The 15,656-nt window shown below is 38.9% G+C and overlaps 1 protein-coding gene across 1 annotated transcript; it reads left to right on the forward strand.

Annotated features, from left to right (window-relative positions):
* Positions 1-10,360: 10,360 nt before the first annotated feature.
* Positions 10,361-12,141, forward strand: LOC143847942 (GDSL esterase/lipase At3g48460-like). The gene is made up of 2 exons (XM_077356716.1): positions 10,361-10,984; positions 11,728-12,141. The coding sequence occupies exons 1-2, from the start codon at positions 10,361-10,363 to the stop codon at positions 12,139-12,141; spliced, it is 1,038 nt and encodes a 345-aa protein (XP_077212831.1).
* Positions 12,142-15,656: the final 3,515 nt, after the last annotated feature.

The raw sequence follows: 15,656 nt of genomic DNA on the forward strand, positions 1-15,656 counted from the left end.
ATCAACACATGTCCCAAACATATTTATAAATAATAGGAGATTTCTTGTTCATCAATTCTTTTTTACGAGTTATTACAAATGTCATTTGTTGATTTCTTGATTAAGACCATCCTGAGTATTACAAAGGCCAACCCTAACCCAACCTGCCTTTAAATCTCTCAACGCTAACCCAGCCAGTCCGAGTTTTCAAATCGCGCTGGGATGGCTTCGGGTTAACTTGGGGCAATATGAGAAAAAATACAAAAAAAGAAGGGTATTAGTTTCGGGGTTGAGTCGGTTCGAGTTGCAATAAAATCACGACAATATTAAGGGGCCGTGATCGGGTTCAGGTCGGATCGAGTTGTCCAAGGCCTTAGATGCAAGAGCATCCCCTGGGAATCTCTTATGATTGCTCATTGGACTAAATTTACCTTATTTTTGTCATTGTTAGTGGTGTAAGGGTAGGGAATCTCAGTCATTTTGGTCATTTCACATGTCATTTATCATTAGTAAGGGTAGTTTGGTTAATTTCTCAATTGTTTATGGCATTTTAGACATTTGGCCTTAGAGAGGGGTATTTGAGTCTTTTTCATGTAAAGGCAACCTATATAAGTCCATTTCCCACCATTTTTTATATGGGAAATGATATATGCGCCAAGTGTTTCGATAAACATGCGCTCCACTTGTTTGTCGTGTAGTATTTAAAGGGTTTAAAGAGCTTTTGAGATCCCTAATATCCTCTGAAATCCCTTTAAATATATACTACACGTTAAACAAGTGGAGCGCTTGTTTATCGAAACACCTTGGCGCAGATATCGTTTCCCCTTTTCATATTAGCTCTTGTGTTTTTTACATTATCATTGAGCTAACTGAACCTTGTGTTCCTTGATTTCCTTCTATGGAGGTACTGATTGAAAATTCCATACTAATAATCCTTGGCCATTGACTTTAATGTCATTAGTACAAGACATTGGAACGTTGATAGTCACTTAATTATATTGTCCAAGTCCTGTGCGCTTCTCGCTACAACAGCATTACCATAAATTTATGCTTCAAGGGCAACAATTATTACATTATTCAACACTCCTCCTCAAGTTGGAGTGTATATAACCATACAGTTTGGATACTAGCTACAGACAACACTTCCAAATTAATGTTTAAGCTTCTTTGATCAGATATGGGCTATATATATGATGGGCCACACACCATGCCTCAATTATAAGTGAAAGTAAATAATATGATCTTAGCAAGTAAAGTATCTGTTACATATTTGGAAGCTCACCGATGCACGTTGATGAGATGTTGTGGGTGGAAGAAAATCTACCATTTGTTTGTGTAATATATATTTAGAGCTAGTAGAACGCTCTACATCAAATCATTTGAACCACTTTCTTAAATGATTGGATAAGCTTAACTTTGATTGCTCCTCTCAGTAATCCATAATCCTAAGCAAGAATGAGCACTACAACCAGGTATACGGTAGATGGCCTCTTTAGAAAATGTTGCAACCAGCAATATTAATTATTAGAGCCCTTAATCGGACTGAAATTTTGGATTTCAGTGAGAAACGAAACGAAATCGTACCGAAACCGAAATTCCCGAAATTTACCAAATTTCGTTCCAAATTTCCGTTCCAAATTTCGGAAATTTCGGGAATTTCGTCGAAATTTAAAATAAAATTATACTTTTTTATTTCGGTAAAGAATTTCCAACGAAATTTCGGTAATTTCGATTGAAATTTTCTCCCAAAAAATTCTGGATTCTACGCGCAATACGCCCGAAATTTCGGTTTCAGATAAGTCTGAAATTTTAGCCGAAACCAAAATTTAAAACCATGTATATTATTAGGGAAGTTATATATTATATTAATTATTAGAGTCCTTATGGTCTATATTATTAGGGATGGTACATTCGCCCCCTTTTCATCCCTGAGCCACCACTCATATATAGGGTTTGCCCAAGGAAGAAAGGGACGAATATATCATTTCCGTTTTTATTATCCTTAACTAGATAAGGCGGGGCCACTAGTTCAATGATAAATTAAAAACGTTCATCTACTAGGCATCAGCCTCTCCCAATGGATAGGCGATGCAGGGAAAGTGTTGCTGAAGTGACGGTCAAGCGTTGCCGAATGAGGACCTGTCACTAACTATGAACTAGCCCTTTGAATAATCCCTGATTGCTTGTTTTTCCTCACCAATGAACTCAAATTCGTGAGTTATAATGTTGTGATCTAAATCAGAATGAGGGAATAGCCATAATGTTGGAATACAACTCTCGGCTTCAAATCTTAGGTCATTGTCTTTGAAAACTTAATTAAAATCAACACTAATTTCCACTAGTTAGCGGCCTTTAAACTAGTGAACTTAGTGAGCTGTTATTAAGCACTCTCATAAGGTCCATGCTTTAGGAAAGTCTCTGGTTGTTTAAGAGATGCATGTGGTTGGAAATATTTGCCCTAAATGAGTTGAATTAATACAAAGCTAGTACTCGTGCCTATAATGAAAATACCCATTTCAGCCTTATTTCATCCAACAGTGAGTAACCTCATGGCATTGAGTACATGTTATTTGCTATAGAAAGCCATGGATAGGAAGCCTGTACGATTCCTTATAGTCCGTAGTTTCTTTCTTAGTGATGCTTTTTTTAATCAATCTTCCATCCTGAGTATGGCTTGGAGCCACTGAGCTGACTAATCACTCATTCTGGCTTGACTAATGAAAATATTATCCATATCACACTCACTCAGATAGATTAAACCTCTGCACCTGCTAAACATCACTAAAAGTGTAAGTGTCCCGAGTCCAGCTTTCTTCTGACTCATAAAGGGTCTTAGGCATAGCCTTAGTTGTAACGACAATCATAAAATGAGCTGTTGTCTTAGAGCATCACTCCGCAAAGCTCAGGCAACGATGAATTGCACAACATGCTCCTCGTCATGTCCATAAGAGTACAACATTACTCCTCAGCTACCTTATCTTGCCCGGATGAGTATGGAATTATGCTATGATAATGACATTCTCTTTCAAATATGAGATGAATATACCTAGATTGCAACCCATTTCTAAGAGTTTATTATTATTGTAGGATCATGGCACTTACCAACTATCCCAAAAGCTATTACTGATGGGAAAGGCGCTACCATTATCTTTACTAAGAGTCCAGACCAAGGGGCATTGATGGTAGGGATGCACACGGTTCGGTCCGGTACGGTTTAGGGAGGTTTTTTGAACCGAACCGATCCCATCGGTTTGGAGAAAATCCAAACCGTAACAGAACCGATGGGGGGTATAACCGAACCAATTTTGACCGGTTCAATTTTGTTCGGTTCACAGTTTATCCTATTTTTTGGTTCAGCTTTAATACATATCCAAATCAAGTAGTCTAATGAGGCTTTTATGTTGCATTTATATCTAGGGTTGATACCTTTTGGGTGACTACAATGACAGAATTACCCCTAGACTACCCAAAATGGCAAAAATGCCCTCTAATAAGAAGATAAGAGTTAGGAGGTGCAATTCAGGGGGGGGGGGTTACGCCAAAAATGGGCGTCTACAGGGGTGGCCAAAATGGGGTGTCTACAGTTTCCCATCGGTTCGATGTTTTTCATTTTCGAATTAAAACTAAAAAAACCTTCAAACTTAATCATGACCGAACTGATGCCTAGAAAAACCGAACTGACCCAAACCGAAAGGCCCGGTTCGGTTCGGTTTATCGGTTTGGCCGGTTTTTTGTGTAGCCTAATTGCTGGCACAAGGCCCAGGACAATGCAACCATACTCCGATCAGGGTCTTATAACTCGCCTTGGCCAACAACCCAACCCTCCCCCACCCACCAACAATGACCTCGGGGAGGGGGAGGGGCACTCAAACCTGAGATCTGGCTCTGATGCCACTTGTAGGACCGTAGTGCTTACCAACTTTCCCAAAAGCAATTGCTGATGAGAATGGGCCTACCATTATCTTTATTAAGAGTCCAGACCAAGGGACATTACTGGCACAAGGCCTAGGACCACGCTGTCATACTCTAATCTGGGTCCAGCAACCCGCTTGGGCCAGCTATACTCAGTACCTTCAAGTCATGTAAATTCTTAACTTCACCTTATAGATCATAACCATATTCCTTGCTTCCAACTATCCATTAAAGGCGTGCATAATTACAGTTGGAAAATCTACCTATATAGGGACTGAATCTTAGAGGGAAGATCCTAACCCTCTATAGATCGGAGGGTTAGGATCAGCCTATGGAAATGATTTTTGCGGCACAACCTATTTAGGCTGTGGCCCATCTAATAGATGGTTTGGATCATCCTATGGTGCGTGCCATACTGTACTTTTTAGTAAAGTAAGAAGTGCGATCGTCAAAATATGGTAGTGCTGAGAACATTTCCCTTTCTGAAATAAGGTTTCTAATCCAAATGAAACCAGAATTTAGAAATTAATAGAGAATCATAACGACCTAAATTTCTACTTTATTTTCATTTCCCATTGTAATGCACATCTCCTCTATCGAGCCTCTAACTCCTAAGAATCCTTTACATGAAATTTGAAATACGAATAGCAATACATGAATCTTATTTATCAGTATTTCTAGGAGTATTTACTAAGTAGGACTCATAATATATAAAGATGAGATTCTATCTTATTTTTCCAACTACCATAGCATGCACTCTTCATATGTCATCTATCTTATACAAGGATAGAAGATGTTGAATTGGTTGATGTCGCCCTAATCTCTGTAATACCAAGAGCAAAATCAGTGGTTCTTCTAATCAATCGAAAGAATAATTGGAAGAATGAACAAATGCAAAGGTACATCGTCTTCGAACCCTAGAAAGAGAAGAACAAGGCCCTAAAAACCAATAGAATGTTTATTAAATGCAAAACGGTGACATGCACCCAATGGGGGTGCCCTCTCATGTTCCGAGTTAGGGATGGTTTTGTGCTTTTATCTTATCATCTTTCTCTTTTTCTAATAAATCAGTCGGGGTCCCCGTTAAACCCCAGTTTACCCATAAAAAAAATCCACCTATTTTAATACCACACCACTGCAAGTAGATAATCATAAATGACATTGAGCCCAACCGTTTGGTATCTCTTTGAAGGGGAATTGCAAAACAATTACCTCACTTTGTTTTCCATTACAATTCTGGTTACTACGTATGCGGTTCTGAGGTGTAAATTTCCAAGAAATACTTCATTTAATATGGCGCTTGGACAGTGGGAGACTCGTACTTTCAGTTTGTCATTGTATTGGAATCATCCAAGTGTGATAGTAGCATCCACAACCACAACCCAAAACAGCTGAAAATGACTTCCAAAAAGCTAGATGCAAAACACGAAGGGGAGTAGGATATGAATATTGGAGATGACTATGATCATGATTTTACATAAAGACTAGACCCTAGACCTTTTTTCATGCACATACGGTGACAGAATGATGGAGATCCCTGAGTTTCATTTGGGAATGGAAGCCGAAGAGATCGTTGATTGGATGAGCACGTTGAGCGGGTTTTTAACATCAAGAAGGGTGTTCCAAAAGAGGCAAGTACCCTTAGTCGCATCGAGATTTAGAGATGAGGCCCGAAATTGGTGTACATTGACAAATCGGAGACAGGAGATCGGCAAGCCTCCGATTCAGACATGGGAGGAAATGAAAAGGGTACTTGGGTGAGAATTGATTCCATTTGACTACCCTCGTCTGACACGACAACGGTCCAGTAGCTATGTGCCTATTTCCTCACCACCACCTCCGATTAGATCCGTCATTACGCCTACTACTATCAGCGTAGTTTAACCACCTCCATCTATGACAGACAACTAAAGTGTCAGGATGTCTTAGAGGAGACCACCCTTCCACACATGGATGGTGATGAGATTGACGCTAGTGATGAAGATGCTAGCGATGCTCCTCTTGTTTGTGATGATGAGGTCGGTATTGATGTTGAGTCAGAATGTCAGTGATTGATGATGAAGAGGAGATACATACAGATGTAGTTGTGATGACTTACACCTGGCAGATGTAGTTCTTATTTTCATGATCCTTCCTATAGTCGCCACAGACGAGGCTATTGATGCGTATGGTGGCCCACTACTTCTTTGCCATGTTTAGGAGATATATATGGATCAATACAAGTCACCACTTCACCAAGATGGATCAGCTTTTACATGATAAATCACAAAGATGTTGATTTCGACGAATTACTTCTCCTACTGCTTGAGTCGGTCATTTACGTATTCGACTCAGGCATACTACCACGACACAGAGACTAATGGGGAACTCGAGGATGAGTTCTTTCAAGAAGGGGAGTTTGATGAAGGAGCATCCCCTGGATTTTCTACGTCGTCGTTCACATCTCCTTAGGACAGTTTGTTCTGTGTTTTAATGCTTTTAATTTTCTTCTTGCATATGTCTTTAGTGGTATTTTCCATTGGTGGGGGTTGTTTGGTTATTTTCTAATTTTGTTGTCATTTTTTTATTATTTTGGATCAATTAGGAGTATATTTGTCTTTTAAATTATATGGGCAGCCTATAAAAGGCATTTCCCTCTCATTTTTAATGACTTTGATTTGAATTTGAAATTTAAAAAGGGAATCCCAGCTTTGGGAAAATTTCCTTCTTGTTAGAGATTAGAGGATTGTAAGCTAAATTTTCATCAGTTCTCTTCAAATTACAGTACGTTCTCCCTTGTGAATCAATGAATTTTCATAGATTTTGTTATTCTTGCTTCCCTTGGACGAATCGAAGTTGATTCTTTGAAGGAAATCATCAAAAAATACAAAATTTTGAAGATCTAGTTTGAGACTTCATCCCTGCACAATCGGAGGTCCGATCTACAAGGTCCTCGGCAAAATCGCTTCCGCGGCCACTTGCATCAGAAGGCGACTTTGAAAGCTATAAACTAGGATAGATACATGTCTATAACTACCATTATTTCCATATAAGCCATCTAAAAATAATGCTATATTCGTATAAGATTATATGTAAATAATTTTTAGGGTTGTCCAAAAAGTCTGTAAATTTTTTGACATTAAAGGCTTGTTCTGCCTACCATGAATTTTTTTTTTCCTGGAATATTAGCTTACCCAATGGTGAAGAAGGGGGAGAGGGATAGACACGAAAGGACTGAGTGAGGAGTTAAGAAAAGCTTGAAAAACTAGGAAACAAAAAACTCCACCCAAAATATGATTGATTGTTTCCTTGTTTTTTATAGCCACTTCTTATGCCCTCTCAAGTCCCTCCTTCTCCCACCCTCGCTACCCCGCTCTCGCCACTTGAGTAACTAATTTATCATTAAAAAAAATTCATGGTTGCCAAACATTAGCATTTATATATTCAAAACATTTATTTTTGAAGAAAAAAACACATGAGTAAATCAAAACAAAGATTTTTTTGTCTAACCGTTTTCTTTTTGTATTTATTTTTTTGTGAAAACTTCAATCAATTTTAATATAAGAAAATAAAAAATAAAAAATTTCATAATTTTAGGATTGATTATATGACAATTTTGTCAACAAAAGTTTGATATAGTTCTGAGTTACTTTGTAAAAATATTCTTCAAAAAGTCGAATATATTGTTATTTTATATAATTTTCATTGATTAATTGCGAAATACTTGAGAAAATAGGGATCTATAGACCAAAAAAGAAAGCTCAAGGTTTAGGCTAAAAACAGAAAGTTTGTTATTTTTTCACCGACGGCCCACGGTGACGGAACTCGCCTACGATAAGGGCCAACGTATCAATCATATATAATGGCATGACATAGAATTGCCAACGTACTAATCCCCATTGGTTGGTGGGATGCATAATTGCCAACGTACTAATCCCCATTGGAGGGACACAGAATTTTAACCTAAGCCTCACAAGAAGCATCAATCATACAATATCATAATAGAAATATATGGTATACAAATCACTGGGGTAAAGAACAGTCCGTGTGTACACACATACATACATGCATGCATGCACGCATACATTCGTACAGAGTCACAGATATCACTACAATCAGTCCGGGGAGATATCAAGGAAATTATGTATCAAACTACTAAAGCAATCCCTTATTTCTGACCTCAATCAGAAATTCCAATCAGTTCGATCGAATTTTAATTACCTACAATATAGTGTGGAAGTACGATTTAATAAGTCCATGCATTGATATTGATCTAAAGAAGTATGTCTATTATACTCTAAAAGTGCTAACCAATTTTTGAAGCAGAAACGGGTTCGGTCGACCGGGCCCCCAAAATCCGATTTTTTTTTTTAAATATCCAGAAGCCTTACTGTGGTTAATCGTCCTTGGGCGGTCGACCGGCCTGAGCACCCGTGGTCGATCAGCCCGGAGCGGCCGACTGGGTCATGAATTGAACTTTTTTCAAAAAGATAACATAGCCGACTGTTATAGAAATAACATATTCAAGATGATTAAGACACAAATTACGATCTATGTCCATCTCTTGACCTCGAAATAGGCTCTCTGGGGCTGCTCACGGATCTCGGGAGCAATTTCTCCTCTTTGATTTAGGGTTAATGACGGAGAATTAATCTGTCATTCGTATTCGTACTGCTTACTAATAGCCCTAATACAGTTTTTTGCAAATTTGACTAATAAACCCTTAGTCTCACACGAAATTACATGTGGGGTATTTGAGGCCCATTGCAGATGAGCCATTTGTCAAAATGATCTGCACATCAAACAATCTTAACCATCCAATTAATTTACTATAGATGGATCGTTAACACAAAAATGGCCAAAATTCAAGTCAATTGATTATAGATTGGGTTGCTTATGGATGATGCTTGGACAAGTGAATGTTGAAAAGATTTTCTTTATCCAACAACAATGGTCAACATCAAAGAATATCAAAGGATTTGTGTGGAAACTAATCAATCTCATAGATGAGATTAAAGATATTTGTTTGTGTAATGCTTTCTCTTTTAAAAGACATAGGGCCGAAAATCCTCAACCCAATGCCCGCCCAACAGGGTTCAGCCCAACCCTTGCCCGCCCTGATTGGCCCTGATTGGGCAGGGCCGGGCCGGGCTGGCCCTGCTTGGGTCGAACCGAGCCGGGCAATTATACATGTTTTCGGTCTGTTTTATTGTCAAAAATCAAAGTACTTCCACACAATCTATTATTCTAATTGATATATGATTTTTGGTGAAAAATACATAACCAAAACCCAATGGATGGAGAAATGAAAAACAGAAAGGCTGAGGGGTGGGCCGCGGGTAAAGTGTAAACAGGGTCGGGTCGGTCAGGGTGGGCAGGGGTAAAGTGTAAAGGGGGTCGGATCGGGTCGGCCCGGGGTATCAACCCTGAACCAGACCCGACCCGACCCTGAGTCAGGGCCAAAAAAATGTACCCAAACCTTCCATCAGGGTCAGATTTTCCAACCCTGATCCTGTTCGGGCTCAGGGTGGGTCAGGGCTCACAGGACCAAACTTGCACCCCTAACAGTGAGTCTATCCCAGGATAAAATGATCTTGGTTTGCTTTGAACAATCCTATGAGGGATGCTTTCAATGGGAATAGCAGGCCAGGGTTTATTTTGGGCTTGAACAAGCCAGGGTCTATCCCGAGTTCACACCGAGAACAGCCCCACTGTGTAGGGTATATCCTAAAAAGATGTCCTTAGAAGAGACCTAGGATTATCCTATCACAGTGGGACAAGCAACAATGGAATGGGCACACGGGTGGGGTGGCCAACAAATCAAAGTACCCAATCAACGGAAAACGGATTACACGTGCCAATGCGTCCAGCACGCACGTCCAAATTAAAAATGCCCCTCATTTTTTTAATCCATTCTCATTAATTTGTGGAAATATATACTATGCAATAGGAACACATCCAGCGTTGTTGGAATCGATTCTAGGGATGAGTGACTCGGACCACAACTTGAGAATGTGTAGGCAAGCAATTAATTAGTTGTAATCCTCAAATTAAGCTTAACTAAAAGAAAATCCAACTAGAATTCCTATTGTTTTGCCTTGAAGAAAGGATGCAAGGCCCAATAGAAAAACAGAAAAACAAATGCAACTGGATATCCTGTTGTGGGCTTTTATAATTTGATCTGTCACCTCTCTATCATATAAAAAAAAAACAGAAAAACAAATGCAACTGGATATCCTATTGTGGGCTTTTATAATTTGATCTGTCACCTCTCTATCATATGAAAAAACAGAAAAACAAAAGCAATTCGAAATGTTAGGAAAGGGTGTAGCCTCCTAAATTTAGGCATGTTGTAACTGTGACCTAAACTAATTTTGGGTTGTCTAGCCCCCTATATATATTGTTTCTTACACTCTTCACAGGCAACTCTTCCTTTGGTACCAAAAGGCGAAATACCATAAAAGAAAAGGTGAAGAAGCTCTCTAAAACAATGGCTTGGTGCAGTTCTCTATCTCTCCATCTTACTCTATTTTACTTCTTCATATCTGTCTATCCTTCTCTTTCTTTACCCCCATCAACTTACGAAGGCATATTCTCAAAGATCTACGCCTTCGGTGACTCGAGCACAGACACAGGAAATTGCATAGAGTTACTCCCTTATTTGACCCCTCCCTACGGAATGACTACTTTCGGCAAACCCTCTGGTCGTTGGTCGGACGGTTACCTTGTCCTTGACTTCCTCGCCAAAGAATTATCACTTCCTTATGTTCCCCCGTATCTTAACAAAAGTTCTGATTTCTCCCACGGTGTTAACTTTGCATATGCTGGATCAACGGCCATAGATTATGAATTCTATGTTGAACACAATGCAACGAAGGCTCTACCCATCCAGATAACAAATTCCCTACAGACTCAGCTCGGTTGGTTTAACGAATTCATCGGCAGGGTCGAGTGTGCAGGGAAAAGTCCTGCTCAATGTAAGGCAATAATGGAAGGTACACTCTTCTGGGTGGGGACGATGGGGGGCAATGATTATCGCAGAATCAATGGGAGTTCCATCAGCCCCATCACCCTTAGAGAGATTGCAGTCGCCAATGTCATCCATCTTGTGCAGGTATGGACAAGAATTTATATTTGAAAAGAAATTCAATAATTCTCTATATATATGGGATTTGATAGGCAATTTTCGCCCGATATTCATCATACCACACTTGGTATTTCATCCGAGAGCAGTACAATTTTTAAGATGCGTCCGGATCAAATATCAAATGCATGATCTTGACTTGGTGGCAGGTCACGATCTTGACTTGGTGAGCCCCACAAATATGGCATTTTTTGCTCGATTCGATTCAATTCAGGCTATTTGGTAATGTAAGGGGTAATGGGTTTTCCTTGTGGGCCAAGGAGAAAATCTCCTGGGCAATTCATACTATGTAAATCTGGTGGGACTACCGGTCCCCAACATAATTGTCAATTTTCAAAAAAAAAGGGCAGTACTTCTATCGTACAATGAATACAAGCACGCCAGCTCGTCCATCATATAATTTCTCTTATCTTACTATCAAAATATAAGTAAAAGTTGAGAATATTTTTTAATTTTTAAGATTAAACCCACCTATGGCTTTGAACGTTTTGAGATGTTTTTTTTATTATAGGGTTCAAAAGTCTTACCTGTCTCAAGCTTTCGGTCATAAGATAAAATTCCAATATATGTACGGAAACATTAGCACACACAAACAAAACAAAGTGAAAATGATTTCGATTTTGAAAGATTGGCATGAACAAAATATGGGAGTGAAGATTTCGTCATTCTTTTATGAACTAAATTTTCTTCTCCTTATGATGAGTCACTTGCAGGACTTGCTGGATAAGGGTGCAAAATACATTGTCATTGAAGGTCCAGAAGCGCAAGGCTATGAATTAGATGTCGCCGCTCACAATGCACTCCTCCAACAACAGCTAGATCAAGTGCGTGAACAGAACCCCGGCGCCGCCATCTTGTTCGCCGATTTCATCCGTGCCCTCACTGACAATGTGATGAATGCAAAGAAGAAAGGTTTCAATGATCCTGGCCTGATATGTTGTGGCAATGAGAAGATCCTCTGTGGCAGGCTGGGTGCACCCGTATGCGCGGACCCAAGTAAGTACATGTCATGGGATGGGGTGCACGCAACAGAAGCCTTAAATGCCTTGTTTGCTAACCAATTCTTCCATCAAGACTTCACAAGACCCCCGTTTGATAGCTTGTTTGTCAATAGAACGGCTGCTTAAATCAACACATGTCCCAAACATATTTATAAATAATAGGAGATTTCTTGTTCATCAATTCTTTTTTACGAGTTATTACAAATGTCATTTGTTGATTTCTTGATTAAGACCATTCTGAGTATTACAAAGGCCAACCCTAACCCAACCTGCCTTTAAATCTCTCAACGCTAACCCAGCCAGTCCGAGTTTTCAAATTGCGCTGGGATGGCTTCGGGTTAACTTGGGGCAATATGAGAAAAAATACAAAAAAAGAAGGGTATTAGTTTTGGGGTTGAGTCGGTTCGAGTTGCAATAAAATCACGACAATATTAAGGGGCCGTGATCGGGTTCAGGTCGGATCGAGTTGTCCAAGGCCTTAGATGCAAGAGCATCCCCTGGGAATCTCTTATGATTGCTCATTGGACTAAATTTACCTTATTTTTGTCATTGTTAGTGGAGTAAGGGTAGGGAATCTCAGTCATTTTGGTCATTTCACATGTCATTTATCATTAGTAAGGGTAGTTTGGTTAATTTCTTAATTGTTTATGGCATTTTAGACATTTGGCCTTAGAGAGGGGTATTTGAGTCTTTTTCATGTAAAGGCAACCTATATAAGTCCATTTCCCACCATTTTTCATATGGGAAATGATATATACGCCAAGTGTTTCGATAAACATGCGCTCCACTTGTTTGTCGTGTAGTATTTAAAGGGCTTAAAGAGCTTTTTTAGAACCGTAATATCCTCTGAAATCCCTTTAAATATATACTACACGACAAACAAGTGGAGCGCTTGTTTATCGAAACACCTTGGCGCAGATGTCGTTTTCCCTTTTCATAGTAGCTCTTGTGTTTTTTATATTATCATTGAGCTACGTGAACCTTGTGTTCCTTGATTTCCTTCTATGAAAGTACTGATTGAAAATTCCATACTAATAATCCTTGGCCATTGACTTTAATGTCATTAGTACAAGACATTGGAACGTTGATAGTCACTTAATTATATTGTCCAAGTCCTGTGCGCTTCTCGCTACAACAGCATTACCATAAATTTATGCTTCAAGGGCAACAATTATTACATTATTCAACACTCCACCTCAAGTTGGAGTGTATATAACCATACAGTTTGGATACTAGCTACAGACAACACTTCCAAATTAATGTTTAAGCTTCTTTGATCAGATATGGGCTATATATATGATGGGCCACACACCATGCCTCAATTATATGTGAAAGTAAATAATATGATCTTAGCAAGTAAAGTATCTGTTACATATTTGGAACCTCACCGATGCACGATGATGAGATGTTGTGGGTGGAAGAAAATCTACCATTTGTTTGTGTAATATATATTTAGAGCTAGTAGAACGCTCTACATCAAATCATTTGAACCACTTTCTTAAATGATTGGATAAGCTTAACTTTGATTGCTCCTCTCAGTAATCCATAATCCTAAGCAAGAATGAGCACTACAACCATGTATACGGTAGATGGCCTCTTTAGAAAATGTTGCAACCAGCAATATTAATTATTAGAGCCCTTAATCGGACTGAAATTTTGGATTTCAGTGAGGAACGAAACGAAATCATACCGAAACCGAAATTCCTGAAATTTACCAAATTTCGTTCCAAATTTCCGTTCCAAATTTCGGGAATTTCGTCGAAATTTAAAATAAAATTATACTTTTTTATTCCGTTAAAGAATTTCCAACGAAATTTCGGTAATTTCGATTGAAATTTTGTCCCAAAAAATTCTGGATTCTACGCGCAATACGCCCGAAATTTCGGTTTCAGATAAGTCTGAAATTTTAGCCGAAACCAAAATTTAAAACCATGTATATTATTAGGGAAGTTATATATTATATTAATTATTAGAGTCCTTACGGTCTATATTATTAGGGATGGTACATTCGCCCCCTTTTCATCCCTGAGCCACCACTCATATATAGGGTTTGCCCAAGGAAGAAAGGGACGAATATATCATTTCCGTTTTTATTATCCCTAACTAGATAAGGCGGGGCCACTAGTTCAATGATAAATTAAAAACGTTCAACTACTAGGCATCAGCCTCTCCCAATGGATAGGCGATGCAGGGAAAGTGTTGCTGAAGTGACGGTCAAGCGTTGCCGAATGAGGACCTGTCACTAACTATGAACTAGCCGTTTGAATAATCCCTGATTGCTAGTTTTTCCTCACCAATGAACTCAAATTCGTGAGTTATAATGTTGTGATCTAAATCAGAATGAGGGAATAGCCATAATGTTGGAATACAACTCTCGGCTTCAAATCTTATGTCATTGTCTTTGAAAACTTAATTAAAATCAACACTAATTTCCACTAGTTAGCGGCTTTTAAACTAGTGAACTTAGTGAGCTGTTATTAAGCACTCTCATAAGGTCCATGCTTTAGGAAAGTCTCTGGTTGTTTAAGAGATGCATGTGGTTGGAAATATTTGCCCTAAATGAGTTGAATTAATACAAAGCTAGTACTCGTGCCTATAATGAAAATACCGATTTCAGCCTTATTTCATCCAGCAGTGAGTAACCTCATGGCATTGAGTACGTGTTATTTGCTATAGAAAGCCATGGATAGGAAGCCTGTACGATTCCTTATATCCGTAGTTTCTTTCTTAGTGATGCTTTTTTCAATCAATCTTCCATTATTTCTCCCAATTCCATCTTTAAAGTCTCTATTGTCCTGAGGACCCATTTAGACCCTACTAGTATGATTCTTGAGTTTCCAAATATGATTTCATTGAGAGTAGTTCTCTTTTCATGGCTTGGAGCCACTGAGCTGACTAATCACTCATTCTGGCTTGACTAATGAAAATATTATCCATATCACACTCACTCAGATAGATTAAACCTCTTCACCTGCTAAACATCACTAAAAGTGTAAGTGTCCCGAGTCCAGTTTTCTTCTGACTCATAAAGGGTCTTAGGCATAGCCTTAGTTGTAACGACAATCATAAAATGAGCTGTTCTCTTAGAGCATCACTCCGCAAAGCTCAGGCAACGATGAATTGCACAACATGCTCCTCGTCATGTCCATAAGAGTACAACATTACTTCTCAGCTACCTTATCTTGCAAGGATGAGTATGGAATTATGCTATGATAATGACATTATCTTTCAAATATGAGACGAATATACCTAGATTGCAACCCATTTCTAAGAGTTTATTATTATTGTAGGATCATGGCACTTACCAACTATCCCAAAAGCTATTACTGATGGGAAAGGCACTACCATTATCTTTATTAAGAGTCCAGACCAAGGGGCATTGATGGTAGGGATGCACACGGTTCGGTCCGGTTCGGTTTAGGGAGGTTTTTTGAACCGAACCGATCCCATCGGTTTGGAGAAAATCCAAACCGTAACAGAACCGATGGGGGGTACAACCGAACCAATTTTGACCGGTTCAATTTTGTTTGATTCACAGTTTATCCTGTTTTTTGGTTCAGCTTTAACACATACCCAAATCAAGTAGTCAAATGAGGCTTTTATGTTGCATTTATATCTAAGGTTGATACCCTTTGGGTGAC

Source organism: Tasmannia lanceolata, unplaced genomic scaffold (genome assembly GCF_043159265.1).
Source record: "Tasmannia lanceolata isolate RefF3 unplaced genomic scaffold, GAP_Taslan_0.1 ptg000016l, whole genome shotgun sequence".
Lineage (NCBI taxonomy): Eukaryota > Viridiplantae > Streptophyta > Magnoliopsida > Canellales > Winteraceae > Tasmannia > Tasmannia lanceolata.

What these genes read in the sequence shown, in the direction of transcription:
- LOC143847942 (XM_077356716.1), top strand. Translation starts at nt 10,361, where the DNA reads ATGGCTTGGTGCAGTTCTCTATCTCTCCATCTTACTCTATTTTACTTC. An exon ending in ATGTCATCCATCTTGTGCAG is followed by an intron (nt 10,985 to 11,727) that starts GTATGGACAAGA and finishes AGTCACTTGCAG; the next exon opens with GACTTGCTGGATAAGGGTGC.